The sequence below is a fragment of the Manis javanica genome, chromosome 12 (assembly GCF_040802235.1).
Source record: "Manis javanica isolate MJ-LG chromosome 12, MJ_LKY, whole genome shotgun sequence".
In the NCBI taxonomy this organism is placed as follows: Eukaryota; Metazoa; Chordata; class Mammalia; order Pholidota; family Manidae; genus Manis; species Manis javanica.
The window spans coordinates 17,270,489-17,298,472 of record NC_133167.1 but is presented as its reverse complement, the minus strand read 5'-3'; the positions used below and the strand labels follow the sequence as shown (position 1 = coordinate 17,298,472).

The 27,984-nt window shown below is 44.5% G+C and overlaps 1 protein-coding gene across 2 annotated transcripts; it reads left to right on the top strand.

Moving 5' to 3' along the window:
- Positions 1–16: 16 nt before the first annotated feature.
- On the top strand, positions 17–27,686 carry PLCD4 (phospholipase C delta 4). Of its 2 annotated transcripts, none has more exons than XM_073218109.1 (16): positions 17–7,129; positions 11,618–11,675; positions 11,793–11,951; positions 13,136–13,364; positions 14,480–14,600; positions 15,182–15,413; positions 19,926–20,127; positions 21,027–21,171; positions 21,804–21,956; positions 23,344–23,523; positions 24,790–24,946; positions 25,306–25,422; positions 25,628–25,800; positions 26,345–26,480; positions 26,797–26,946; positions 27,024–27,686. In XM_073218109.1, exons 2-16 carry the CDS (start codon positions 11,654–11,656, stop codon positions 27,128–27,130), a joined length of 2,283 nt encoding a protein of 760 aa, XP_073074210.1. In that variant the 5' UTR covers positions 17–7,129; positions 11,618–11,653; the 3' UTR covers positions 27,131–27,686. The 2 variants fall into 2 exon arrangements, with proteins under 2 accessions (XP_073074210.1, XP_017505055.3); XM_017649566.3 differs by having other exon boundaries at positions 14,471–14,600.
- Positions 27,687–27,984: the final 298 nt, after the last annotated feature.

Sequence of the window (27,984 nt, the reverse complement as noted above, 5' to 3'; positions counted from 1 at the left end):
GTGACGGTTCCTTTGTGGATAGGTCCTTTGGGAGAGTCTTGCTGATGTACAGAAGCTGTTTGGGAGGCTGAGTTGGTGGCCTTTATCTGATAAAGTATCTCTTGCTGGAACAGAACTTTATTCCTGGCCATAGTGGCCAGTAGAAGAAACCTGTAAATTAAAAGGTAACACTTGAAATATTTTATAACAGACTTGAATATTCATTTCCTTCTGTGGTTCAAGACTTAAGAGCACATCTCCAGAATTGTTTGTATGCCTGTTCCTTGCTCCCAGTGAGACAGACTCTTCCAGCTTCCAACTTTTCTCTAAGGCTTTGGAAGGCCTGTAATGGTTTCAGTGGTGGAACAGGGCAAGGAGAGACATTGCTAACCTTAAAGGCTTGCCTTTCTTACTATCTATGTATATGATTCCATTGCTCATTATTTGAGCTGGGAAAGGGGGGAAATAACAGTCATTGCTATCAAAAGCCCAAGGAAAACATTTGGAATAGGAAACCATAGAATGAAATGAGATTTATTTCCTGAATGTTGTGGAATTGAATCTTAAATATTTTAATACATTTCAAAAACATATAAATTGAACAAGTCTCACTTAATTGATATTATAACACTGTACTGTAAAACCAAGAATATGCATATTCTTTTTAACTACATCGGCAGATTTACCATCGTGGCTGGACCTCAAAAAATTCCAAAAATTACCATCACACAAGCCTCAAAAAATTCCAAAAAAGAATGTTCTCTGAACACAGTGGAATTAAGCTAGGAAAAGGAAAATTGTTAAGTCTCTGTTTAAAAAACATGCAGTGCAGTTTTAAATAACACATGGGTCACAGGATGAATCACAAAGGAAATTAGAAAAAGAATTTTCAATTGAAGATATGTTGTATCAAAACCTATGGTGTACAGGTAAGGCAATATTTTAAAAGAAACATTAAGCTCATATATTACAAAAGAAAGGCTGATGTCTAAGATTCCATGTCAAGAAGCTGGGAGAGAATAACAATACAGAAAAAGCAAAAGTCAGAAAAAAAATACAATAAAAACAAAGGCAAGTAATTACCTTGAAAACAACAGAATTGATAAGCTCTTAGTAGAATGATTAGGAAAGAAAAAACGCATCAACATTAGAAATGGGAAAAGGGGTATCACCCATATCTTAGTGCCCAGTCTTTCATAAACTTCCAGAGACTATAGGGAAGGGGACAGATCCCAGCTCACTTGAAGTAAAAGCAAGCCACCAAAACCTGTCAAGGATATCACAAAAATGGAAAACCAAGGGCCAAATTCTCTTGTGAGTATAGAGATAAAATTCCCAGACAAAATAAGTCAAGTCTAGCTACACAAAGATAATACATCATATCTAATTTGGGTTTACTGCAAAAACCGAAGGGTGGGGTGGCTGTGGCAATTTCTTAAGACAACAATGAAGCATGCTATGTCAATGGACTTCCTTTCATGAATGATTTCTCTAGCATGCAACGCTGCCTGATAACGTTTACCCACAGTAGAGTTTCTTCTGAAATTGGAGTCAACCTCAAACCATCCCGCAGCTTTAGCACCTAAGTTTATGTAATATTCTATATCCCTTGTCGTTTCAATAATCTTCACAGTTATTTCGCCAGGACTAGATTCCATCTCAAGAAACCACTTTCTTTGCTCATGCATAAAAAGCAACTCCTCATTCATTAAAGTAAGAAATTGCAGCAATTCAGTAACATCTTCAGGCTCCACTTCTAATTCTAGTTTAACTATTTCCACCACATCTGCAGTCAGTCACACATTTATGGTTTAAGTTCGCTGACCTAAATCGGTGTGGTTCATGGCATCCAAAATAATTAAACTAGTAACATAAAAGATCACTAATCACAGCTCACCGTAACATAATAGCAAAAGTTTTTGAAAGACTGCAGGAATTTATACCAAATGTGGCACAGAGACAGGAAGTAAGCAAATGCTCTTTGGAAAATGACGTCAATAAACCTGCTTGATGCAGGGTTGCCACAAACTAAATTCGTAAAAAAAAAAAAGCAGTGTTTGCACATCGCAATAAAGCGAAGCACAATAAAACGAGGTATGCCTATATTCAAATCATTCTCCATGAGATGAGGAATGAGACAAAGATGGCCACTATCGTACCTCCATTTACCATTATACTGGTCCCAGCCAGTGTGATAAGCCAAGAAAAAAAAACAGGATTATAAAGGGAGGAAAAACCCACATTTCTACTGACAACATGATTGTATAACTAGGTAATCCAAAAGAATCTACAAACAATTGAGTTTAGCAAGGTCATAGAATACAAAGTCAATATACAAAAATCAATGTGTTTCTAAATTCAATACAAAATAGAAAAAAATTTTAATTAGCACTAGAAATCAAGTAGCTCAGAATAGATGCACCAAAATGTAGGCAGAATCTTTATATTGACAAAGTGAAACATTTCTTGAAAGAAACACATAAATGGAGAGATTGTCTCCATGGGATTGAACTGCAAGTGTGCAAATTCATTGATCCCGCTGGTTAAACCCAATTCAAAGTAAAATCCCAGCAGGTTTATTTTTCTGAAAATTGACAAGCTAATTGTAAAATCTGTATGGAAGTGAAATGCCACAACAGACACAAAGGCACTCTTCAATAAGAACAAAGTTGGAGTCTCCATTCCCGTATATCCTTACTTTCAACCTTTTAGTAACAAATTTCTGTAGAATTTCTTTTGTAAACAGCACGCACTTGTATTTTGTTTTATAGCCTTTCCTGACAGCTTCCTCTGTATAGAATAATTATATTTGGACTTTTTATTCAATCTTGTTCTCTGATTCTATACCTCCTTTCCCACCCCCTACCCCCGTCCCCTTGTTTTGTTTTGCTTGTTTGTTTTTAATTTCACTGGAATGGAGGAATGGCTGTATATTCTCTGGTCTCATGATGTTATTATCCTGGCTTTTAATGCTACAGGTGATCTCATGTTAATAATTTTAATGGAATTGAATATTTTGAGTTGCTTTTTTGACCACCAAGAAGGGCTTTATTTCAGAAGTTTGAGTAGTTTGGCTGGATAGGCTGGGGAACTGGTCTCTTAGTCCCTAGCCTGACTATCCTATGAAGCAAGATATTTAGAGCATCTCTGCTGGTGTCAGGAAGGTCTAAGCTTGCATGGGTGGCAGCATGAGAGTACACTTTTTAGGTCTCCTTCTTTACCAGCTGCCCCTTCATTTCAATTTAGGGCTTCTAGGCCTTTCTGGGCATGGTTCCCAGAAAGTCCTGATGCTGCTGCCGTGATCAGGTTTCTGGATCTGTTAATAATAGACAACAGTGGGGGAAGGGCCAAGATCATTATGAAAATTGGAACAATCAAACCAGATGGACTGTTTTCTATATCCAGGGTCCTGTTTGTGTGCTCCGTGAATCTGAAGAGCATGCACTACAATAGGCATGTCTTCTAAGTCACTTGTTGGAGCTATTCTAACCATGAGGGTCTCCAAGTGCCTGCCCAAAAAATCAGAACACATGATCTGGGGGACACTGGTGTGTTTATGGGAACACTGAAACAGAATATTTGAGATCTGGTGTCTTGTGTGGCAAGGTTTCAGCCCCTGCCAAGTTCACTATGGATCCTGTGAGACTGAGAAATGACAATGGAATATTCTTGGGGTAAGAGGGTTTATACCCGGCTTTATTCTTCCGGCAGTAGGTCAAGCACTACAATCACATGTGCATCCAGCAGTCTGCAGGTCCCTAATCCATCTCCATCTCTGCCACTGCCCAAAGCACTGGGCAGAGCTTTTTGTATAACTCAGTCAAAAATAGCTTATTTCTTACAGGTGTGGAAGCAGCCTCGCACTAGGCCACTTACATCATCAAGTAGTTTGGGGTCAGGTGAGTATCCATAGGAACTTCCATTTTCCCCACATCTAGAATCTACAAACTCCAGGATGAATGATAATACCCCTCACAGAACACCCGGAAGGGAAGGAGATTGGACAGCAATTACGTGAGGCAAATAGTGACTGAAAGAGGCAAACCATGTATGATTCTGGAGCGTAGAGGAGAAGTGGGGAATATGAAGGGGCAGCACAGAAAAATAATGACATGGTGGCTGAGGGGGTAGAAATGGGAGAGTAAGACACATATGTGAGGCAGGGCCTCCTTTAAGTAAAATCTAAAATCACAGTTTCCGTTCTGACGTTCCCTTCATCTTGCTGTTCCCCGTGGATGGTCTCCTGCTTGCCCTCCCTACACACTCCTCTTCCTTTATTAAAACCTGCATTTAGGGTATGGTAAACTCAACTTAGGTACAAGTGGTGAAAAACCAAGAAGGCTTCAGGAATTACCAGTTACAAATTTGAAACCTTCTTACTGTAAAATATAACATATAGAAAACAACATTAAAAAACTAAAGCAATATTAACTACATATAGCTTAGTATGTTATTATAAACTGAAGACCCTTATTAGCACCCAGGACCAGAAAGAGAACTTGGCCAGCTATTTCAGAAGCCAGCCATTTGCCCAATCCCATTACATCTCCCTCCTCCTAAAAGCAACCACTATCCTGATATTTATGGTAATCACTTAGGAAGATTTTATTTTAATGGGAGTAAAGGTTTAGCTATAAATAATCCCTAATGGTAGAATTTTAGGTAGTTAATGATTTGGGAGGAGTCAAGAGGCAGCCAAATCTCAGCACACATTATTTCATACAGTTCCCTCTGCCTAAGTGATTAAGACAACTCACTGGAAAAGGACCCCACAGAAGTCCAAGACTGGGCTGTGCCCTATGCCCTCAGCTGCCTTACTGTCATCCACAGATCCAGAAAGAGCCACCTATACAGTCTTTGCAAGGCAGAGCAAAGTAGGCCCCAACTCGCAGTGTTTCGGAAAGTACAAGGGACTGGTTGTCTGCAGCTGATGTGTGAGTCCAGGACATCGCCTAAATGTCCTTGGGTTTCAGTTTCTCACTCTGATGTATGGGTCCAGGGTCATAATAAAGCCCTTTACAACCCTATTCCTCTCTAAGGAAAAAACTTGGTCCCTTATTGTTGGGCAATCCAATCACTAGGTGAGACCTCAACCCCAGGAGAGGGTACTTGTCTCTGACCAAGAAAGAATTCACGCAGGTCTGATGAGTGCAGATAAGGAAGAAATTCATTAAAGCAAGAGTAGCAGTGAAGGGCAGCAGCCATGCAGGCAGTAGAAAGCAAGGAGGAACAGGGAAGAAAGGGAAGTTCATTGAACTGCTCAGCATAGGGCAGATCCCTTGCCAACTCCTGAAGCCAAGGTCACCTGGCATCTAATGCCCAGTTGAATCTGCACGGCATGGGAACTAAGCCCCTAGCATCCCAGGACTCTGGGGAGCCCCAGAGCACTGAATGGAGTGAAATTATGTTCTGAGAACTTCCCCAAATCAGAGAAAGGAGATTTTCAGGCAGGCTAATAAAGAGCACAGCCGTATAGCTGCAGTCCAGGTCACTCAGGTGACAGGAACTTGCAAGCCCCAAATCAGAAATCTCAGTAGCCCTCCCTTACTTGCCTGAAGTAGAACAGAGAAAGTAAAGACTTGTGCTTAAGTCCAGAAAATTGAATGTAGTAGTGAAGTAACAAGGACGCTTACCACCAGTAAAGGGGTCTCTTACTAACCTCCTAAGAGGCTTGGAAGAGTGAAGAGAGAAAGTGCAGTAAGCTGAGCAGCAAGAAGGCTTTATTTAAGGCAAAGCACACACAAAGAAAGGGGCATGAGGGCAGCCTCAGGGAAGAGGCGTGCCTAAAGCCTTTAGGATTCAGCTTTTCAAGGATTTCAAGAAGGGGATAAAGTGGCCTCGTGATGTCTATTCTGTGGTGGTAGAGACGCTGATGTGATCAGTCTTCTAGATGTTCTGTAAGAAAAACTTAAGGAACTTAGAGACGGTGTTCTTCTCCAAGATAATGGTTACCTTCCAGCATGGAAACATCACTTAGGACTGCTCGCCTGGCCTTACGATAGGTTTGGTTGGTGGCTTAACACCATAAAATGTTGGGAATCATTACCCCCTAACTCCCTGGTTTTCAAATGGAATCTTAGCCTTAAGATGGGGTCCCTCCTGTTCTTACTCTACTATTTATATCTCAGCATTTTTCATTATAGGGAAGAAAAATTAATCATGATGTTTGTCCCACGTCCTTGTTCTACCTCACGCTTTCCTCCATTTTCATTTCTGTTTCAGCTGCCTATTTACTTACCCTTGTAAGAAACTCATTACATTCCTTTCCCAGATGGGTGTCTTTCTGGTCTTGTGTTCCTCTTTTCTCCTTGATTCTCACACACCATGAGTCTGCTTCATCTTGACAGACACCTTTATGAACATGCCCATGTGTCCTTGTGTGGAGGTGCCGAACGACTGCTCATAGAGTGAATGAATATAAATGAAGAATGAATGAATGGTTTCATGCATTCACGTATGCATTCCGTCAGTATTAAGCAAGTGATATATGCATAGATACTAACCTATCCCTCTACACTTTTAAGATTCCTCTTTCCTTTTTCCTCACCTTCCTTCTTTCCCATCCTGTCTTTTTTCTTTTCCCTGTGTCACAGTGCTAAACTGAGTGCCTTTCGAGGCAGGATGCAGAGACACAGATGCAGGCTAGTGGAAACAGACACCATGGAAAGGGGCCAGATGAAATAAGGGCCAACAGCTGTGTAACATGCAGAGCGAACCGACCAGAATGAAAAGCAGTGATTCATGAAGCACTGCAACTCAGATACGCCTTGGGTTTTCCTTTTAGAGCTACTGTGAGATTGGGGTCAGTGAGGGCTGGCCTCAAGATGAAGGGCAGCCAGGCTCCTCCTCCCTGGAGAGGTGGTGCGGGGCAATCCCTCCCCTTAATCCTTTTCCACCTGCCCCTCCCCCACTACCCCTCACACTGGCCAGTGTCCTGGGCCTTTAAGAGCTGAAAGGCTGAACTGAGGAGAGCACCTTCTCCTTCCCTCTGGCTATAACGCTGCCAGTCGCAGCAGCAAACTGCATTAGAAGAGGAGAGAAAGCCAGCGAGTGCCAGAGGAGCAAAGGAGAAAAGGAGCTCAGCTGGGATTCCCGGTCCCCCAGCGGAAGCAGCACAGAACTCACAGACAGGACTGCTATCCTGCCCACGGTAAGGGCCTGGAGGCTCTGACTAGCCTCCGCTCCAAGCTCTGCTCTGCCTGACTGCCTGAGTCCCTGCCTTCGCCCTGCACATGCTTATCCGCCCTGATTAAATTGTACCCTGGACTCCTTGACCCAAACAGGTCCGCAAGGCTCCAACCTCCTAGTTCTCTCTAGTTTACGCTCTTTGATTTAGTTTTCCTCCTGGCTGTGTCAAGTCGCCTTTTTATATGGGGACCTCTTAGCTACCCAGAGCCGCCACTCAGAGGTGAGCACCACCCTAGTGAGGAAGAAAGAGTTGGAATAGCCCGGCTTTCCCCAGATGCATTAACAGACTGTTGAAAATACCAAAGGAAGGTTGGCCAAGACCCATGCGTAGTATAGCAACCTTAGTAATGGGGAGAGAATCATACGATTTCCTTGGAAAAACCAGGGTTTGAGTTGGATACCTCGGTGTTAGCTTGCTCAGTGGACCAGGGCAGTTTGTTGGCACACCAGAGCGCTGGGCTGGGAAGAGCACTTGCCTCTAACCCTGACTTTGCTCTTAACTGTGTGACTTTGGACAACAACTCTGATCTGTGACAGGAAGGAGTTTAGGGTTTCCTAGACTTGCCTGTGTATCAGGGGTGCTTGTCAAAAATAAATATTCCCGAGCCTCATCCTTGGAAATTCTCATCTGGTATATGGTGGGCGGGGCTAAGGAATCTTTTAAGACACACTCACTCCAGGGAGGAACTGATATATAGCCAGGGACCTCTGGATTAGATGTGCTAGAGTCATCACACTCTAGCATTCTGAGGGCTATGACCTGTGACCAGTCATTCTGCCCTCTTTAGCTGAACCAGGTCAGGCATAATCCTGCTCAGAAGCAAGAGACTAGGCAAAATTATTCTCATCCTTCCTGCCCCTTGGAGAGACCTGAGATACCCCAGACTCCACTGTAATGTTATCGGCACTATTGGCAACTCTGCCGAAGTCCATCTCTAGGTGACAGAAGCCACCTGGAAGTTGAGGGACCAAATCTTGCTCAGCAGCGCTGCCCACTTCCCACCTTGTTTTGTGTGTCTGTTTTCTCACCTGTATTTTAGAGGGTATTATCTGTACCCTTGAGATCTCCACATGTCCAGGAGGGAACAGTAAGACCCAGTCTCTCTTCCTGTCAGTCTTCATCCTCTGCTCCTTGCCTCTGGCTCTTGCTCCCACTCCCAAATCCTTTGTCCCTTCCCTCTTCACTGCACCTACAGCAGCTGCGACCATCCTTCCCCACCTACCTTCCGACACCAGAAGAAACACCAAGACCAGAACACCTGGGTTCTAAATTGCATTCTCTAGGCAGTTTGTTTAGTCAGTCTCCTAGGATACAGGGGAAAATGAAGCTGAGCAGAGGGATGTGTTACTGAGTATCCGAACCCAAATGCCTTCTTTCTTGGACCACATCCCTCAAGGAGATGAGAACCAGAGCTATTGGGAATTAGAGAAGAAAAAAGAGGAGGAGGTGATGGGGGAAGGGATGAGAAGAGGAGAGCATAGAGAGGCTGACAAGTGAGCAAATAGGCAGAGAGGGGATCAGGAGAGAGAAGAGTGAGCTGAGAAAGGAAAAGGAAGGGGTCAGGCAGAGGGTGGGAAAAGGAAAGAAAATGGGCAGACAGAAAAGAAGAGCTATTAAATGTGAGATATGGTGGAAACAAAATGATGAGGGGTGGGAGTAAAGCATTGATATCCCTCATTGATTCTTAGCCCTGCTTCTTTTTTTAATTAAAGTGTGATTGATATACAATCTTATAAAGGTTTCACGAACAACGTTGTGGTTTCAACATTCACCCATATTATCAAACCCTTACCTGCCCACCCCATTCCAGTCACTGTCTATCAGCGTAGTAAGATGCCATAGAGTCATTACTTGTTTTATTCATGCTGTACTGCTTTCCTCATGATCTACCTATATTGTGATTGTGAATTATAGTGCCCCATAATCCCCTTCTCCCTTCCCAACCCCTCCCCTTGGTAACCACTAGTTTCTTCTCTAAGTCTGTGGGTATGCTGCTATTCCTGCAGTTTTGTTCTGTTTTTATACTCCACAAATGAGTGAAGTTATTTGGTACTTATCTTTTTCCACCTGTTAGCCCTGCTTTTAACCTGTTTCCTAGAGAAAGTCCTTGCTAAGGTCAGAGTCTTGGTGAGATCTCTGAGCTGGTCAGCTGGGAGATCTTGGTTCTAGTCCCAGTTCTGCCACTTAATTCATTAGGTGACTCTGGAAGTCCCACTAATCTTTCTAGTCCTTGGTTCCCTTCTCTAGAGAACAAAGTCCAGATCTGATATTCTGTGTTCTGAGTTGAAACTGGCCCTCTTCTGGCTACATGTCACCTGAATACAGGTTTAAAATAGTCATTGGGGAATGGGAGCAGAATTGGAAGAGCATGCCAAGCCCTGGGGTTGGAAGAGTTGGAAGAATTTTACCAAAGAGGATAAACAATTTTCTAAGACTGGTCTGAGAGGAGGTGGGCTCCAAAACAGGGCTCTGTTCCCAGGCTCTTCATGTTTCAGGACACCATTGTGAGGGTCCTGGACACAGTATAAGGGAAGGTAATTAAGTCCTCTCCCAAGACAAAGGCCCACCCCATCTCAGAGTCCCTATGCCCCAGACATGGGAACTGAAGTTTAGAAAAGGGTAAGGCAGGGTGTTGGCTGGGGGGATTAGGCTTCAGCCCCAGGCTGACCCCATCCCTCCCCAAAGTCTGAGGACCTGGGATATTTAAGAGGGTTACTTTCTACTTCAGTCTTCATATAGCTTTTTGCAAGCCTCAGATTCAAACTGTGCATCTCGACCCAGAAAAGTAGAGATGCTCTTCCATCTTTCAGGAAACACTCTGTGTGCCTTTCTCCATCCAGAGGTTTCAGCCTGCAGAGCCTCAGCCTGCAGCAAAAACTTTTCTTCTTGGAACTGTTCTTTCCTGAGAGTTGCCTTGAGTTATCTTTCCCACTTAGGTACAGAATGATTCCCCTCTCCTCCTGAGCACCTGTACAGTGTCACTACTTTAGAAAGCCTTCCTTAGGTCCTGCAGTCAGGGAAGCTGTATTTTCAGTAACCTCCACATTCTTCCCAAAGACTTAGTCACTCCTTGATTTCATCAGCTCTTCCCACTGTAGAAAAAGAGGGCACTAATATGCTGTGTGACCTCAGACAGGTCACATCACATTTCTGGACTTCTTTTCATTTGTAAAATACAAAAAGTTGAAATGTATGATGCTTTTTTTTATTAAGGTATGATTGATATATACTCTTACGAAGGTTTCACGTGAAAAAAACATTGTGGTTACTACATTTACCCATATTATCAAGTCCCCACCCACACCCCAATGCAGTCACTGTCCATCAGTGCAGCAAGATGCCACAGATTCACTCTGTGCCTTCTCTGTGCTACACTGTTCTCCCCGTGATCCCCCACACCATGTGTACTAAACATAATACCCCTCAATCCCCTTCTCCCTCCCTCCCGAGAAATGCATGATGTTTTAATAGAACACTAGCTAATTGCTTTAATGATTCTTTTTAGTTTTTTAGATGTTCACCATTGTCAACATTTTTAACTTATCATGTAAAAAACACATTTCTATTTATGTGTAGATCCTTTGCTTATTCAAAAGCGTAGAGCTTTATATTTCATGAGCTTTGCCAACTTCAGAATGATTTGGTCAAGAATTGAGTATTTCTTATAATGGCAGAGCTAAAATCAAAGTGGCCACATATCAAGTCTTCTGGTTCTCTTGAAGGGAAGTTTATTTTTACCTACTAGGACAACTCAATCAGGTCCTAAATTAGCGTATATCCTGAAGGAGGTACTCTGTTTAAGTAGAGAAAACCTAAGAATGCAGGTCTGAGAATATGTAACTTATTCTATTAAAACAGAATAACGGATGAAAAGGATTATAAAATATGCTTCACAGTGTGAAGGTAGAAGATGTCTTATTTAGCTAAGTACAGCACTAAATGCTGTAGAAGAGACAAAACACACTCTTTCCTAGCCATTCAGGAGCTGTGTGATCTACAGGGGAACAACAGGGAAGCTGGGATGATTCCACCTGGAGAAGAGAAGGCTAGCATGTAGAGAAATTCCAGGTTCTGCAAAGGGGAAGCCAGCAAGACAGTGTTTCCCAGAAATGAGGAGCTGAGAAGTGTGACATGGGATTACCTAGTGGATTATGGGGTACTGGGAAGGAAGCAGGTCTTAGGCAGGAGGCTGTGGTTTAGTCCTCTGGAGAAACAGCATGGGCTCTGGAATCAGACAGGTTTAGTTTAAAGTCTGAAGCCGCCTGTGATTTGAGCAAGGTTTCTTAGCCTCTCTAAGCCTCAGTCATCAAACTCAAATAAGTAGTATAAACAGCGACAGACTCTGTATCTGAAGTGCCTGACATGGTTTTCCTTTATTTTTTTCCTTGATCTGTTTCTCCAAGCCACCAAAATTAACCCAGAGTTTTTTGTTCCTCTTTGTTCATGCAGGTGATTTTGGGGCCACAGCTGGTGGAGCAGTAGGTGATGGCGTCCCAGCTGCAAAGCCGTGAGTACCCTTGTAGGAGAGGAGGGCCTGGGGAGACAGCCCAGGGGTGTTCAAGAGCTCCTCCTGGGCCTTGCTTCCTCCCCTCCAGCTACCCTGCCTCTGCTTCTCCTGGCCCAGGGCTGCCCATCAATCAAGACCTGCTGCTGATGCAGAAAGGCACCATGATGCGCAAGGTGAGGTCCAAAAGCTGGAAGAAGCTAAGATACTTCAGACTTCAGGATGACAGCATGACAGTCTGGCATGCCCGGCAGGCAGGAGGCAGTGCCAAGCCAAGCTGTGAGTGACGTGGTTAGGTGGGGTGGGCACATGGGTGGGTAGGACCCTGAGGAATCCAGCAGCTTGAGAGCAGGGGAGGGACCAGGGTCCTGCATTGTGCCCTTGTAGTGTCCCACTTGTGTATGTGTCTGATCCTGTAAAATAGAAATTATAATAGTATTTTTCCATTAAGGCTCTTATGATGATTAAATTAATTATTGCATGTAAAGGGCTTAGAAGAGTCCTGGCACATAATAAGGCTCAATGTGCAGGTTATATCTTCTTGTTTTTGTTTTTGTTGTATGAGCATGATCTCAGGCATCAGACTGCCTGGATTAACATCCTCGCTCTGCCACTTTCTAACTGAGTGCCTTTGGACAAGTAATTTAACTTAAACTAAGTTTAGTTTTCTCATCTGTAAAAGGGGATTAAATAGTACCTGCCTCGTAGGTTAGAGGGACTCAGTGAGTGAATGCATAAAGCACCTAGCATGGGACCTGAAAACCAGAATGCACTGAATAAATTTTAGCTGTTATGGTGAATATTTTTAAATATCATAAATGCATCATAACAGTGTGCATCCTGTTGGCCAAACACTTTGTGATCCCTCTACAAATCTGATCACAGGACACATCTAAGAAAGTCTGCTTTAGAGACATACTCAAAGCTCAAAATCCATACCACCCCCAGCTGAGGAAAACGGTTGGAAGAATTTCTCTGGCTTCCTCCTAGACATCTGGAAAGAGAATGCCCTCAAACCTGGAACTGGGCATACCATGCTTTGGTGTAACTACTTCTACCTTACAAGTGTGTTTCCATTTGTCAGCTGCTCCAGTCCTCCTGTAATTACCAGAAGGACTAGCTGTGGAAGGGACCACCATCCCTTATTTAAATAAGGACCTTGAGGGGTTAAGTCATTTTGGTCCTGTCACACTGCCAGCTAGTAGCTGGAAGCCAGGTCTTGCCACTTGGAGCACAGGCCCCTTGCTATGCTGCCTATGAAAACAGCAATGACTCATGTGGAATCTTGACTCCCTAGGGTCTGCATCTTGCTGTACTGTGGCTTTTAGAATTTCAGCCTGTGGATGCTGGGATTCCTCCTCCATTTTGTTCCATAGAGAAGAAAGGAATATGGGTCCATGACCCTTAGCCCCTGTGGTTTAGTGGACTCTTCCTCAGCACCCCAACTTGCTTCTTCCTGGCAGTTTCAATTTCTGACGTGGAGACAGTGCGTGAGGGCCATGAGTCTGAATTGCTGCGCAGCCTGGCAGAGGAGTTCCCCTTGGAGCAGGGCTTCACCGTTGTCTTCCATGGCCGCCGCTCCAACCTGGACCTTGTGGCCAACAGTGTTGAAGAGGCCCAGATCTGGATGCAGGGACTTCGGTTGTTGGTGGACTTTGTCACCAGCATGGACCAACAGGAGCAGCTGGACCAGTATCGGCCCGAAGGAGTCAGAGTGGGGGCCAGGGGTCACCGAAGGAGCCACATGCTGCAGGGATAGGGACCGATGGGAGGAGGTGCAGAGTGAGGGATGCCCAAGAATCCAGTGTGGAGGGCAGGGACGGCTCAGGCTGATGAGAGGCTAAGGACATTGAGGGAGAAATGGTGACTTGGGATGGTAAAGACAGCCAGGCAGAGTTTGGGCTGAGTCAGACCCTCCGTGATTGGGGGAAGGGACAGTGAGAGCCAAAGAGCCAAAGAAGGTGCTGATCCCGAGAGCTAAACAGAAGATCTCAGTGGTATTAACTACCATAGGCACAGGAAGCAGCCCCTTAGAGGGCATGGTGATGTCGACTCACTTCAAGTGTCCTAGATTGTATTCACTTCTTACAACCGTTCATTCGTTCATTTATTCATTCATTCACCATCTATTGAGCAAAATGTATCAGGCATTAGACCAGGTTTTAGGGGTACAAAAATTAATGAGACTCAGGTATTGTTTTAGCTGATGGAGAGAACAGAATTGTGTGAATAATCTAATAACCATAGAAGTGTTCCGGTACTTAGATTATTTGTAGGTATTCAAAAGAAGGAGAAATATTTAATTCTAGTTGAGAGTGTTCTAAGAAAGCTTCAAGGAAGAAGTAGCATTTCAGCTGAGCCTTAAAATTGAGTAGAATTTGAACACAAAGAGAGGAGGAAGGAAAGGCACTCCTGCCTGAGGGAACAGCATGCATAAAGGCCCAGAGATATGAAATTAAAGAGGAGAGAGAATGGGACAGCAGAGAGCAGGGAGCTGGAGTCTGGCTAAAGTAAAGGGAAAACAGAGGTGAGCTGAGAAGGCTGGGTTGGAGCCAGATCATGGGAGTGAAAGACAACTTCTATGTTAAGGAACTTGGGCTTCCTTCTGCAGGCATCAGGGAGGCCTTTGCAAGCACCTGAGCCATGCAGGGACAAGACAGATTGGTTCTCTGGGGAGATTATTCTGGAACATTTAATTGGGGAAATAAATTGGTACACCTGTGTGTATGTGCGCACACATGCACACACACACACACACACACACACACAGTGCTTTTGCCTTGACATCCTTGACCTTGATGGCTGAGTGACTGGTTCCAGCGTGGAGACAAAAACCAGGATGGTCGGATGAGTTTTCCAGAAGTCCAGCGGTTACTGCGCCTGATGAATGTGGAAATGGACCAAGAACATGCCTTCCAGCTCTTCCAGGTGAGTCTTCCAGAGAAGGATTTACAGAAGCCTGCCACAGCCATGTTCTTGGCCAGAGGTACTCTGACCCCATCCAGCAATACGCATTTGTCCAGTCCTTCCTGTGTGCCTATCATTACGCCAGGCTCAATGGCAAGTGGCAGTGACAAGGTTCTTACCCTTCAGTCTTGTTGGAAAGATGACTCATAATCTTATGAAAGGTAAAGAACAGTATGTTACTGTCTCAGACCTTAAGGACCTCTCTGTCCCTGGCCAGAATTTCACAGGTGTCAAGTACAGTGGAAACTCCAACTGGTTGTGAGTAAATAGGCAGAGATATCTGATCTTTTAGGGACCTTTGGGGCATTTAACTCTTTCTGGTTGAAATTATTCTCTAGTGGCATATTGTATGGCTGAAATTTTGCTTTTCACTTATTGAAGCGGCTTCTACTATGAACATTAAAAGTCAGAAGCTCTGTGGGAGTTTTGTGGAAGCATGTTTGGATACATCTGTCCGTAAGATTGTCCTTACAGGACAAGTTAAAGCCATAACGTTTGCTATTAAAGGGTTCATCCACTCTTCTCTGAACCTTCTCCTGTAGGCAGCAGACATGTCTCAGTCTGGGGCTCTGGAGGGAGAAGAATTTGTTGAGTTCTATAAGGCACTGACTCATCGTGCTGAGGTACAGGAACTGTTTGAAAACTTCTCAGCTGATGGGCAGAAGCTGACCCTACTAGAATTTGTGGATTTCCTGCGAGAGGAGCAGAAAGAAGGAGAACATGCTTCTGACCTTGCTCTGGAACTGATCGACCATTATGAGCCTTCAGATAATGGTAAAAGGGCTACAATGGAGAAGCACCAGGCATGGGGACAGGGAGGGGGACCAAGATTAGAAAGGTGTGGAGAAAACAGCATTCTGCCTATCTCAGGGAAGGCCAAGTCCATCCCTACCTTTGCCCCCTGCCCAATCCTCTTTATCTCATTCAACTTACTCCTCCAAAGGAGGGCAGCCATTTCCTGCCCAGATAAGGCGGGAGTCTCCAACGTCATGCTAGACCTTGCAGGAGGAAGAACATTCCCTAAGTCCCCTTTCCTCCATCTTGCTCATGCACAGCCTACACTTTCAGAAGTTCTTCCTTTTATCAGCCTTGGTCCTCAGTGGAGATGAGAAATCCTGGATCCTCCTGCTTTGGCCTCTTCTCCTCTAGTGCAAGATTCCTTTTCTGCCAGTTCCCTTCATGGTTTGCTGTCCCCTGAAATGCTGGCTTTCCGCCCTTTGCTGGGCTTTCTCCAAACTCTCTAAGTGGTGTTCCAGTCTCTAAGCCCCTGAGCCAGGAAGCCAGTCAGCCCTTGGCTGAGGGGAACGAGGAAGAGGCCAATCATTTAGCTTTTAACAAGCAGAGTTAAAATATGCCCTCTCTGTCCTCAAACCTTTTTCCTGGTCCCTTTTACTGACACCTCCTGTCTTCCATTCCCTTCAGAATGTGAAGAATTTACATTGTAAATAATAAATGATTTAGGCACTTTCACACCCTTTACCTCCTTTAGTCCTCACTGCAACCTTGTAAATCAAAAGCATTAATCTCTACAGGGACTTTGCTAAGTATCCCATAATGTGCTAATATCTCCACATTACTATTCTAATCCACCCAATGACCCTTTGAAGTGGTTTCTATTATTAAATCGGTTGTGCTAAAGAGGAAAACTGAGTTTTAGAAAGATTAAATGATTTGTTTCAAAGCCAATGACTAAGAGGAGGGACTGGGATTCAAATCTGGATTATTTGACTCTTTCCTGGTGCTTCTCTTGAGAATAATGATTAGAGATGAGATGAGTAAGAGCTGGACAAGTGACCCAGGTTTCCTAGGGCTTAACTTCCACCCCCTTTCATTCATTCATACATTCATTCATTTGTTCACTCACGACCTCAACTAAGGAATTTAAGAGTCAAACAGAAAGTATTGGAGTTACTGGTTCCATATTCAGGTGGGTGGATGAGATGAAAAGGGCTGTAAAGCAATCATTTCAGAAAACTAAATAGAAAAGGAATGTCAGGGGGTTATGAAATAGGATCTTCTATTCCCAGGGCAGGATCCAGTCCACATCAGTTACATTTTTTCTCCCTCTCACCGCTCCCCTTGTACTCTGATCTCAGGTACTGTAGTCTGCCTGCAGAGTAGTATCAGTCAGGAGGCCTGGGCTCAAATACCCACCTGCCTTCCTAGTGAGTAACCTTGGACAAGCCAGCTAACCTATCTGAGACTCAATTTTCTCACTTGTGAAATAATTGGTCAAATGAAATGATACACAAGAAAAGTATGTGGCAACAGTGGACTTATCCTAGAGATCTGAGTTATTACTGTCAAGAAAGAAACTTCCTGCCCAACTTCCTGCCATTCTCCATCTCTAAACCTTGTCCAACCTGGAGCAAGGAAGCTGGACATGAGAGTCAAGTTGTTTTACCTCCCAAGGAGCCCCTGCAGCAATGTTACCCTCAGTGAGACTACATAGCCCAGTGGCATAGACCTGCTGCTTGGATTCAAATTCTGGCTCCTTCATTTACTGTTATGTGACTTTTGATAAGTTATCTTACTTCTCAGGGCAGATGATATCAAATCTACCTCATCATGTCAATGAGTGCATTCAGAGAGATGCTGTGTATAACATCCTTTGCAGAAGACAAGTGCTCAATAACTCTTAGTCATTGTTGTTACCATATGAAGCCCATGCTGAGATGGCTGAGGGCTATGGAAGGAATGACAGGGCCCTGCTCACAAAAAGAGTGCAGTCCCAGGGGATGTTGGATAAATACTCCTCAAAACACCACGTGGGAACTGACGATGGGAAGAAACCCTCAGGTCCTATGTGGCAGCAGCTACACAGCCCAGGGAATAAAACACAGGTCTTATTACATCGTGTCAGTAACAAGTCTTTTTTCTTTTTTGTATCATTAATCTACAATTATATGAGCAACATTATGGTTACTAGACTCCCTCTATTATCAAGTCCCCACCACAGACCCCATTACAGTCACTGTCCATCAGTGTAGTAAGATGCTATAGAATCACTACTTCTCTTCTCTGTGTTGTAGGGCCATCCCCGTGCCCCTCCCCCCCACATTATGTATGCTAATCGTAATGCCCCTTTTTCCCCCTTATCCCTTTCTTCCCACCCATCCTCCCCAGTCCCTTTCCCTTTGGTAACTGTTAGTCCATTTTTGGGTTCTGTGATTATGCTACTGTTTTGTTCCTTCACTTTTCTCTTTGTTCTTATACTCCACATATGAGTGAAATCATTTGATACTTGTCTTTCTCTGCCTAGCTTATTTCAGTGAGCATAATACCCTCTAGCTCCATCCATGTTGTTGCAAATGGTAGGATCTGTTTTCTTCTTATGGCTGAGTAATATTCCATTGTGTATATGTACCACATATTCTTTATCCATTCATCTACTGATGGACACTTAGGTTGCTTCCATTTCTTGGCTATTGTAAATAGTGCTGTGATAAACATAGGGGTGCATCTGTCTTTTTCAAACTGGGTTGCTGCATTCTTAGGGTAAATTTCTAGAAGTGGAATTCCTGGGTCAAATGGTATTTCTATTTTGAGCTTTCTGAGGAACCTCCATACTGCTTTCCACAATGGTTGAACTAATTTACATTCCCACCAGCAGTGTAGGAGGGTTCCCCTTTCTCCACAACCTCGCCAACATTTGTTGTTGTTTGTCTTTTGGATGGTGGCGATCCTTACTGGTGTGAGGTAATATCTCATTGTGGTTTTAATTTGCATTTCTCTGATGATTAGTGATGTGGAGCATCTTTTCATGTGCCTGTTGGCCATCTGAATTTCTTCTTTGGGAGAGTGTCTGTTCAGCTCCTCTGCCCATTTTTAAATTGGATTATTTGCTTTTTGTTTGTTGAGGTGCATGAGTCTTTATATATTTTGGGTGTCAACCCTTTACTGGATATGTCATTTATGAATATATTCCCCCATACTGTAGGGTGCCTTTTCGTTCTGTTGATGGTGTCCTTTGCTGTACAGAAGCTTTTCAGCTTGATATAGTCCAACTTGTTCATTTTTGCTTTTGATTCCCTTGCCCGGGGAGATATATTCATGAAGAAGTTGCTCATGTTTATGTCCAAGAGATTTTTGCCTATGTTTTTTTCTAAGAGTTTTATGGTTTCATGACTTACATTCAGGTCTTTGTTCCATTTCAAGTTTACTTTTGTGTATGGGGTTAGACAATAATACAGTTTCACTCTCTTACATGTAGCTGTCCAGTTTTGCCAACACCAGTTGTTGAAAAGGCTGTCATTTCCCCATTGTATATCCATGGCTCCTTTATTGTATATTAATTGACTATATATGTTTGGGTTAATATCTGGACTCTTTATTCTGTTCCACTGGTCTTTGAGTCTCTTCTTGTGCTGGTACCAAATTGTCTTGATTATTGTGGCTTTGTAGTAGAGCTTGAAGTTGGAAAGCAAGATGCCCCCTGCTTTACTCTTACTTCTCAGGATTGCTTTGGCTATTCAGGGTCTTTTGTGGTTCCATATGAATTTTAGAACTATTTGTTCCAGTTTATTGAAGAATGTTGTTGTTATTTTGATAGGGATTGCATTGAATCTGTAGATTGCTTTAGGCAGGTTGGCTATTTTGACAATATTAATTCTTCCTACTCAAGAGCATGGGATGAATTTCCATTTGTTAATGTCCTCTTTAATTTCTCTTAAGAGTGTCTTATAGTTTTCAGGGTATAGGTCTTTCACTTCCTTGGTTAGGTTTATTCTTAGGTATTTTATTCTTTTTGATGCAATTGTGAATGGAATTGTTTTCCTGAGTAACAAGTGTTTGATTTTGATTCTCTCTGGGCCTGTTTCCCCATCTATAAAATTAGCCTTTTGGTCTGAACACTGTGGTATCCACTGTGGTTAACCATGAGCTCCATGTGACTATTTAAACTTAAATTAACTCAAATTAAAATTTTAAATTCAGTTCCTCATTCACAACAGCCACATTTCAAGTGCTCAGTAGCCATCTATGTCTAGAGGCTATAATATTGGACAGTGCAGAATATAACATTTCCATTATTGTAGAAAGTTCTACTGGTTAGCACTGAGTTAGAATGATCTTAATGATTCCCCTTGTAGCTTTTACATTATCTGAGCATGGGGATGAGTGAAATGACAGACACTGGGTGCAGCAGGTTTGGGATCTGGAGGCTGGGAACAGACACCATCTGAAAGGCAGGGCCCTGGAAGGGTGGGGTGGTGGATAGGCTTAGGTGTGCTGGGGTGCTTTCTCTCAGAGCTTCTCACTCTAGTGTTCCCTGACTCCACACCCCAGGCAAGCTGCGACATGTGCTGAGCAAAGATGGCTTCCTCAGCTACCTCTGCTCAAAGGATGGAGACATCTTCAACCCGGCCTGCCTCCCCATCTACCAGGATATGACTCAACCCCTGAGCCACTACTACATCAACTCCTCTCATAACACCTACCTAGTGGGAGACCAGCTTTGTGGCCAGAGCAGCATTGAGGGATATATAAGGTGCTGTGGGGAGCTGGGGGGAAGGAGTCCAGCTCATGAGAAAGGACTGTCTGTGGGAAATTGAGGGCAAGGTCAGTGGATAACAGAGGAAGATGTCAGGGGGTTGTGGCTGAGGAGCCTGGACACCTGAGAGACTTGAAGAGGTAATGAAATCTGGCAGGAGGGTGGTGGTGAAACCCGGTGGGTAAATAGAGCTTTTCTCTTTTCATAGGCTATAAAACTCTCTTGGAACTCAGGTCCTGAAAGATTTATTTAGAACAAATAAACTAAATGTTAAAATGGAAGGCAGTAGAGCATAGGAGTTACAAACATAGGTTCTGGAGTCAGACTATTTGAGGTCAAATCCTAGCTCTCTGACTTGGTATTCTGGGGCTAAGTATTTAACCTCTCTATGCCTCAGTTTCCCTAACAGTGAAATGGGATGATAAGAGTGCCTGTTCAGTATGGATTGTTGTGAGAATCAAATGAGACAATCCATATGTCAATAGCTAATAAATGTACCTGTTTTTATTGTGATTAATCATGGATTAGATGGAATTGTCAAGATATCTTTGTAGTGCCAGCAACTGGGTAGTAGCTTCAAGGCATACAAAGATGAGTGGAACATATAGTTTCTGCCCTAGGATGTCTAGTAGAGAAAATAAAGTGTAAATTTACTAAGAGTTTGAAGAACTCAGGTGTTGTGTAATGATATACAGCCAGCCCAGGAAGCATCGTGAAGCATGTGAGGGCCTGCTAAGGAAAGGCTGAGTTGGGTCGGGTAGGGGGTGGAGATCAGTGTGAGCTGCAGCAGGGTCCAGTGCCAGTGAGCACTGTTCTCTCCAGAGGTGGGGAGAGGGTCCGTGGGTGGAAGAGCAGACCTTGAGCCCTCCTGTCCCTGGGGGTTGTTGTTCTTGCAGGGCACTGAAGAGGGGGTGCCGCTGTGTGGAAGTGGATATATGGGATGGACCTAGTGGGGAACCTATCGTTTACCATGGACACACCCTGACCTCCCGCATCCTGTTCAAAGATGTCATGGCCACTGTAGCACAATATGCCTTCCAGGTAGGAACCCCAAGATGGCAACACTAGTGAGGCGAGAGGATCAGAAGAAAGAGTGCCTGGCTCTGGGTCTGGGAAAGGAACAGGCACAGGGGAGGTCGTATCAAATGGCATATATGTAAAAGATTTTAGCTGTGAAGCATCAGACAAATATTAAGGGGCTATTCTGAATAAGTTAGATGTGTTACTAATTAGTAGTCAGAGGAACTTGCACGAAACTAGTAACTATGCTTTTAACAACTTCTGTCACTCATTTGGGAGGGGGTGGAGAAAGGAAAGGAGAAAGGGCTGGGTGGGGCTGGGGGACAACAGGAACCTGAAGAGGAAAGCCTGGGAGTAGACCGTGAACAGGTAACCAGAGAATGGCCTGGCCTTCCCACTCTGAGCCTGAAAACTCTAAGGTCCCAGAGGGATCTGGGTCAGACTTGGCACGGGTTTGAGATTTGAGGTCCCAAAAGTGACTTTTCAATGTGGGGTGGGCTGCAGGCCCAGCAAGACCTCCTTGAGGTCTGGAATGTGGTTGGAGGAGTCTAGCAATTAGGGTACTCAGTTGAGTGAGTGACTGGGGGGCCTGGAGAAGCAAGAAGGTTACAGGCTTTAGAATCTGGCTCCAGCGCCTCTCTCCTCCCCATCAGACATCAGACTACCCAGTCATCTTGTCCCTGGAGAATCACTGCAGCTGGGAGCAGCAGCAGGTCATGGCACACCATCTGACGGAGATCCTGGGCGAGAAGCTGCTGAGCGCCACTTTGGATGGGCTGCTGCCCATGCAGCTGCCCTCGCCTGAGGTAGGACCCTGCTCCCCCAGCGCAGGTTCTACTGTGGCTGTTCATAGGCCCCACCTTGGCTCCTCCTTCATGCCCTTCTTGTTCCCTCCTTTTCACCCTTAGAAGGACCATCGTGCCCTTTCATATCCTTGGAGTCAGCTTTAATTTTCAAAAAATCAAATTGAGCACAGAATTCTATTTATAGTTCTTTAAATTTTAGGTCAATTATTTACTTTGTATTTTTTTTGTTTTGGGGAAAGTCTTAATTTTTTTCCTGATAGTTCATAATTGTTGCAGACTCTACAAACAATGTATAGAAAGGGAAATCCCCCCCATCATAATCTCAGCCTCTCCCCAAACAGCTGTCATAGATGTTTTAAGTGATTATATAAACATCCGTGTGTATATGTATTCACATTTTTACAAAGATGAATGGTATCATCCTCTATATCCCTTTTATATCTCACATGTAAGATACATCATAGATGTCTCTTCATGTATAATCTTTCCTTCTTAACAGCTCTGTGGTATTCTACTTTATGTTATGGACCATAATTTATTCTACCAGTCAGATGGTAAACATAAGCAGTAAATGGTGAGCATTTAGGTTATTGAGAATTTTTCACTTGTATGTATAGCTTACTCTTTCTTTGAGATGGATTCCTAGAAGCAAAATTGCTGGGTTGAAGAGTTTGCATGTTGGCATTTTGGTTATTGCCAAGTTGCCCTCTGGGAAAAATGCGCCAGATTGCGCTCCAGCCAGCATGTAAGAGAGTAACCACAACTAACTGCAGTAGCAAGTTGATGCATAATGGCAAAGATACAAAAGAAAAGTCTAGTTTTTCAAAAAGAAAGGTCTGTCTTCTTTTGAATTAATTGGTAATATTTACCCACTTTTATTAGACTTTTAATTTTTACTGATACATAATAATTTTTTTAATGTTAAGGCTACTAATGCTTTGGAAAAATTTTTTTGCAGTCTTTTTTCTTGCCTTACAGTGTCTTTTGCCTTATAGAGGTTTTTTAAGCTTTGTGTACTCAAATCTGCCAATCATTTTTGTCTTCTGAGTTTTCATCTCGTGTTTCTAAATGCTTTCCTACCTTAAGATTGTTTTTTTTAATTCTTTATTTTCTTCTAATACTTATATTCTTTATATTTACATGTAAACCTTTAATCTTCGAGGACTCTATGTGTCACATTTGAGGTAGGGAGTCACCATTGTTTTCCATACAGATAGTGATATTATAAGTTTGCTTAACAATAGGGAATCTCTACTGCATGTGTCCAGCAGCCTTCCTGTGGGAACTCGTGACCACTCACTTCTTTTGTGTTGAGGTGGCCCTGTGAGAGCAATGGGACCCAGAAGAGTCCCAGAGCAGACAGGTCCCTTCATTTTGTGTCCCCAAGGCACTTCGGAGGAAGATCCTGGTAAAGGGGAAGAAGTTAAGGATGCTTGAGGAGCTTGAAGAAGAGGAAGCTCTAGAGTCTGAACTGGAAGCAGAGCAGCAGGTTGAGCTGGAGTTGGATGCCCAGTTTGAGTCTGAGCCCCAGGAGCTGAGCCCCTGTAATAAGGACGAAAAGGAGAAGGTAGACCAGGAGGGTGGTCTTTCTGCTTTGGCATTTGGTCAGTCTGTACCATAAGCTCAGAGTCCACATGAGAAGAGACTAGAGCCAGGCAGGGTGGAAGGCCAAGGAGCAAAATGTTCCCAGTGAAAGAGGCTTAAGAATGCATGCACGACATCACTATACACTGCCATATATAGAAATACTGCAGTGGCTTTCCAGCTTCTTTGGGCCATGAAACTTTTTGAATGAAATCTTAAATATGCGCTCAGTAGAGAGACACAGAGCCATCCTAGTTAAAGACCCATTTGGCTCTCTCCTGGGTCCCCCCAAGTGACTCCTGAGACATTTTTATACTTAGCCGCCTTAAAGGCCAGTCTGAAAACCACTGATGGGTGTGTGTGTGCAGCATTATTATATGGAGTAAGTAGGGCTCACTGGAGTGACTGCTGTGACCTCAACTAAAGTGGACTTAGTTAGAGAAAGCTTCTTGGGAAGGGTGAATCTGAGGAGGGGCCAGAAATAGCCACAGAGGAGCAGGTAAAGTTAGGGAAGGCGAAGGCTCTGAGAATGTTGTGTCAGTGTAGTCCATGTCCTTGAGGGGAAGGGGCACCACTGGGGGGACCACCAAGATCCTGATTTTAAGCCTGCATTTCTCTTCTTGTGCACTTGCTTGGCTCAGCTGACTTCTAGCTTATCCTGTTCTCTCTGGGGCTGTGGTATCTCACCTGCTGTCATGTACAGGGATGGAAATGGGATTTCAGGAGACAAATCTAAAGATACTATTCTGAGCACCTCACATCCTTCCAAGTGTGACTTCCATGACTATTTGCATACCTTGACATATCTGTCTGGGTTCATGTACATTTTGACCAAAAATTATTGTCAATTTGTTTTAAAATATGAGAAGTACGGAAGATGACACCTATTTAAAAGTAATAATAAATTAAAAACCTGTTACCCAGAAAGTAACATAGAGCAGACCCTTTAAGCCCAGAGGCTGGAACTGATCCCATCAGTATACGTAGACTGCCTTTATTCCCGTTCCCATCCCCAGGTTGTGATGTGCCTGCTGTTTTGTCCGCCTATCTGTTGTCAGGTTATGGCTCAGGCTCCTATTTCCAAGCCTGGGTTCCTTCTCTTTCCCAAGCAGGTGAGGCAGGAGGGAGAATGCAGTGGGGAGGCAGTGGGGAGAGTCATAGATTGGGTGAAGTTTAGATCTTGGCCATTGGCTTACCTCTCAGATTGCTAAGAGTTCAATTCCATCTTCCTCTCTTTGGCCTTTTCCAGAAATCCAAGCCTATCTTGTGTCCATCCCTCTCTGCCCTGGTTGTCTACTTGAAGTCTGTCTCATTCTACAGCTTCGCTCATTCAAGGGAGCACTACCACTTCTATGAGATATCGTCTTTCTCTGAAACCAAGGCCAGGAGCCTGATCAAGGAGGCTGGTCAGGACCAAAAGAGAAGGACAGGGAGGGAACTGGGATGGGTAGGGTCAGGCCTGACAAGCCGGCAGTGCGTCCTAAGAAAGAGGGCAAGGTCGCTAAGGAGGGTTGGATGAGAGTAAAGAAAGTCCTCAGAGCAGGGACGGGGACAGGAGTTACAAATGATGGGTTCAAGGCTCTAGGGGAAGAAAGCTGGGGGAGATGACCTGGATGGAACAGAGAGGCACCACGAAGCTTTCTGGAGTCAGCGTCAGGAGGTGCAGGGGAGAAGAGCGAAGTGTGTGGGCAGGGTCCATCCTAGGAACACAAGGGAGGGGGAGGACCCACCCACTTCCCCCTCTCTCTCTACACCCTTTCTACAGGCAATGAGTTTGTGCAGCACAACACCTGGCAGTTGAGCCGTGTGTATCCCAGTGGCCTGAGGACAGATTCATCCAACTACAACCCCCAGGAACTCTGGAATGCTGGCTGCCAGATGGGTGAGGGGGCAGCAGGGACCAGGGAGAGGGGGTGGAAGATCAATAGGTGAGAAGTTAAATCCCCAGTGCCAGGCTGAGAAGGGATGGCATCTATGGAAGAATTCCCAGCAGGCCCTTTTACACCCAACATGTCTTCTTAATTCCCTGAAAGAGGGGCTGGATAGTCCCCAAGATGACCCCTTCCCCTTTTCCTCCTGTGGCCCAGTGGCTATGAACATGCAGACTGCAGGGCTGGAGATGGACATCTGTGATGGGTTCTTCCATCAGAACGGGGGCTGTGGCTACGTGCTGAAGCCAGACTTCCTGCGTGATGCCCAGAGTTCCTTCCACCCCGAGAAGCCCATCAGCCCTTTCAAAGCGCAGACACTCCTAATCCAGGTACAATGGAAAGGAAAACCATTGGGAAGAGACTGGGATAGCTGGGATAAGAGCGGGAAGAGGTGGCTGGGCCTGACAGGAGGGTAAGGCTGAAGGATTCCTGATGAGGGCAGGCTAGCCTGATCCTTAACAGCACGGACTTTGGAGCCAGTTGCCTAGGTTCAAACCCATTTGCTAATTGTGTGACATTAAGTTCCTTAACCTCAGTCTCCTTACTTGCACCATGGGTGTAATACTACCTACCTCACAGTGTTGTGATTACTTAATATGAAGTGCTGAAACAATGCCTGGTGAAGAGTATAAGTGCTATAAAGGGGTTACTGACATTAACATACTTTCAAACCTTGTTAAATTTCTACTTGGATGCATTTTAAATTGCAGATAGATTACTAGAAAACAATGTACTACCCATGGATGATTAGTTTTGCAAACTCAAAAGCTATAGAGCCAGGTCCTGGTTCCTTCTCCCCTTCCTGGGGGTGTGAAAGCTGGAAGGGGGCAGGGCTGAGCAGGAACTGGTGAGGTTCCAGAGCCCTGGTTGCAGGTGATCAGTGGTCAGCAACTCCCCAAAGAGGACAGTACCAAAGAGCGATCCATTGTGGATCCACTGGTGAGAGTGGAGATCTTCGGGATCCGCCCAGACACAACCCGGCAAGAGACCAGCTACGTGGAGAACAACGGTGAGACTGGCTGTGCTGGGGGCAGGTGGAGGAACAGGACCATTGTTTTCCACCATCCTGCCCTCCATTAGGTATAGTCTCTGTAACCTCCAGTGGGCAGTGTGGGACAGGACAAAGCAGGACTTGGACGTCTTGGGTCTGGCCCCTCACTTACAAGTTCCAGTGACCTGGGCAAATTCCTTACCCATTCTGAGTCTCAATTTCCTTACCTGTAAAATGCTGTGAAAATTAAGTGAGAGAATACAGGGAAAGCAACCCAGCATGGGCCTAAAGAAAAGTCACCAATATCTGTTCCTTCAATCACCCCCCACTTCAGGTTTTAATCCGTACTGGGGGCAGTCACTGTGCTTCCGGGTCCTGGTACCTGAATTGGCCCTGCTGCGGTTTGTGGTAAAGGATTACAACTGGAAGTCCCGAAATGACTTCATTGGCCAGTACACCCTACCTTGGACCTGCATGCAACAAGGTGAGCCAGTTCTTTGACCCCTGGCCAACACCCCACAGTGGCTGCCTTCCTAACACGGCTCTCCTACCCCTTTCCAGGTTACCGCCACATACACCTGCTCTCCAAGGATGGCACCAGCCTCCATCCAGCTTCCATCTTCGTGCACATCAGCACCCAAGAAGGGCTGGAGGTGGACGAATCCTAACTTGAGCAATTCATGGGAGGGGTGGGGGCACTGGCTTGACATTGTAAAACCTGGAAGGATCCTCCAGAAAGCAGGCAGAGGTGAAAACCAAGCTTTGGATTGTGCATTCCCAGTCACAAAATTATCTCACCCTTCCTAACAAGCAAATCTAGAACCTGATTTTTCTTTCATCTTCTCTTTCTTTTCTTCATTTGTACAAGTCTTTCCTATTCTTTCCTTTTGCACATTCTGTATTGGACTTCCTTCTTGCTGTAGGCTTAATTGCAAACCCAGATCTAGAACTAATCTCTCCCATCAACTCTGGCTCAAAGGCAGATTGCAACTGGAAATCCAGAGAGGCTTGGAGCAGAGAAACCCAAAGAGGCATTAACCCCTCCACTCCCAACTTCCTCAAAACCCAGAGCCTTGATTTATGGAAGGATAAATCAAGTCTCAAGGCTCCCCAGACAGACTGGGGAAGGAGATCTGACCCCAGTACTACTATGACTCTCCAGAGAACATGGCACTGGACTGCTCCTCTATAAGCCCACCAGTAAAATAGAGCTTCTCTCCCCAAGTTGGCTTCAGTATGGTCTGTCATTGTTGTGTAAGAAGGAAAGTATAAGGGTTGGGGGACATTTGGGTAGACAGGTCCAGTAGGCAAAGGGAAAACAGGTTTCCAGGGAACGCCCTGCATGTGCTACATAGGAAAGGTACATAAGTACAGCTTCTAAGGGACTGAGAAGTAAGAGACAAAGAAGGAAGACAAAGAGACAAAGACCCCAGCCCTCCGAAGACTCTGCACAGACTAGTCCTGGTTTATGCTGTCCTGGCATAATTATTACCAGTACCCTTTAATTTTCCCAGTGTGTCCC

Coding starts and splice junctions, on each gene's coding strand:
- PLCD4 (XM_017649566.3), top strand. CDS start 11,654: ATGGCGTCCCAGCTGCAAAGCC. Junction 25,801..26,344: donor CGCAGACACTCCTAATCCAG/GTACAATGGAAA, acceptor CCCTGGTTGCAG/GTGATCAGTGGTCAGCAACT. Junction 26,947..27,023: donor TTGGACCTGCATGCAACAAG/GTGAGCCAGTTC, acceptor ACCCCTTTCCAG/GTTACCGCCACATACACCTG.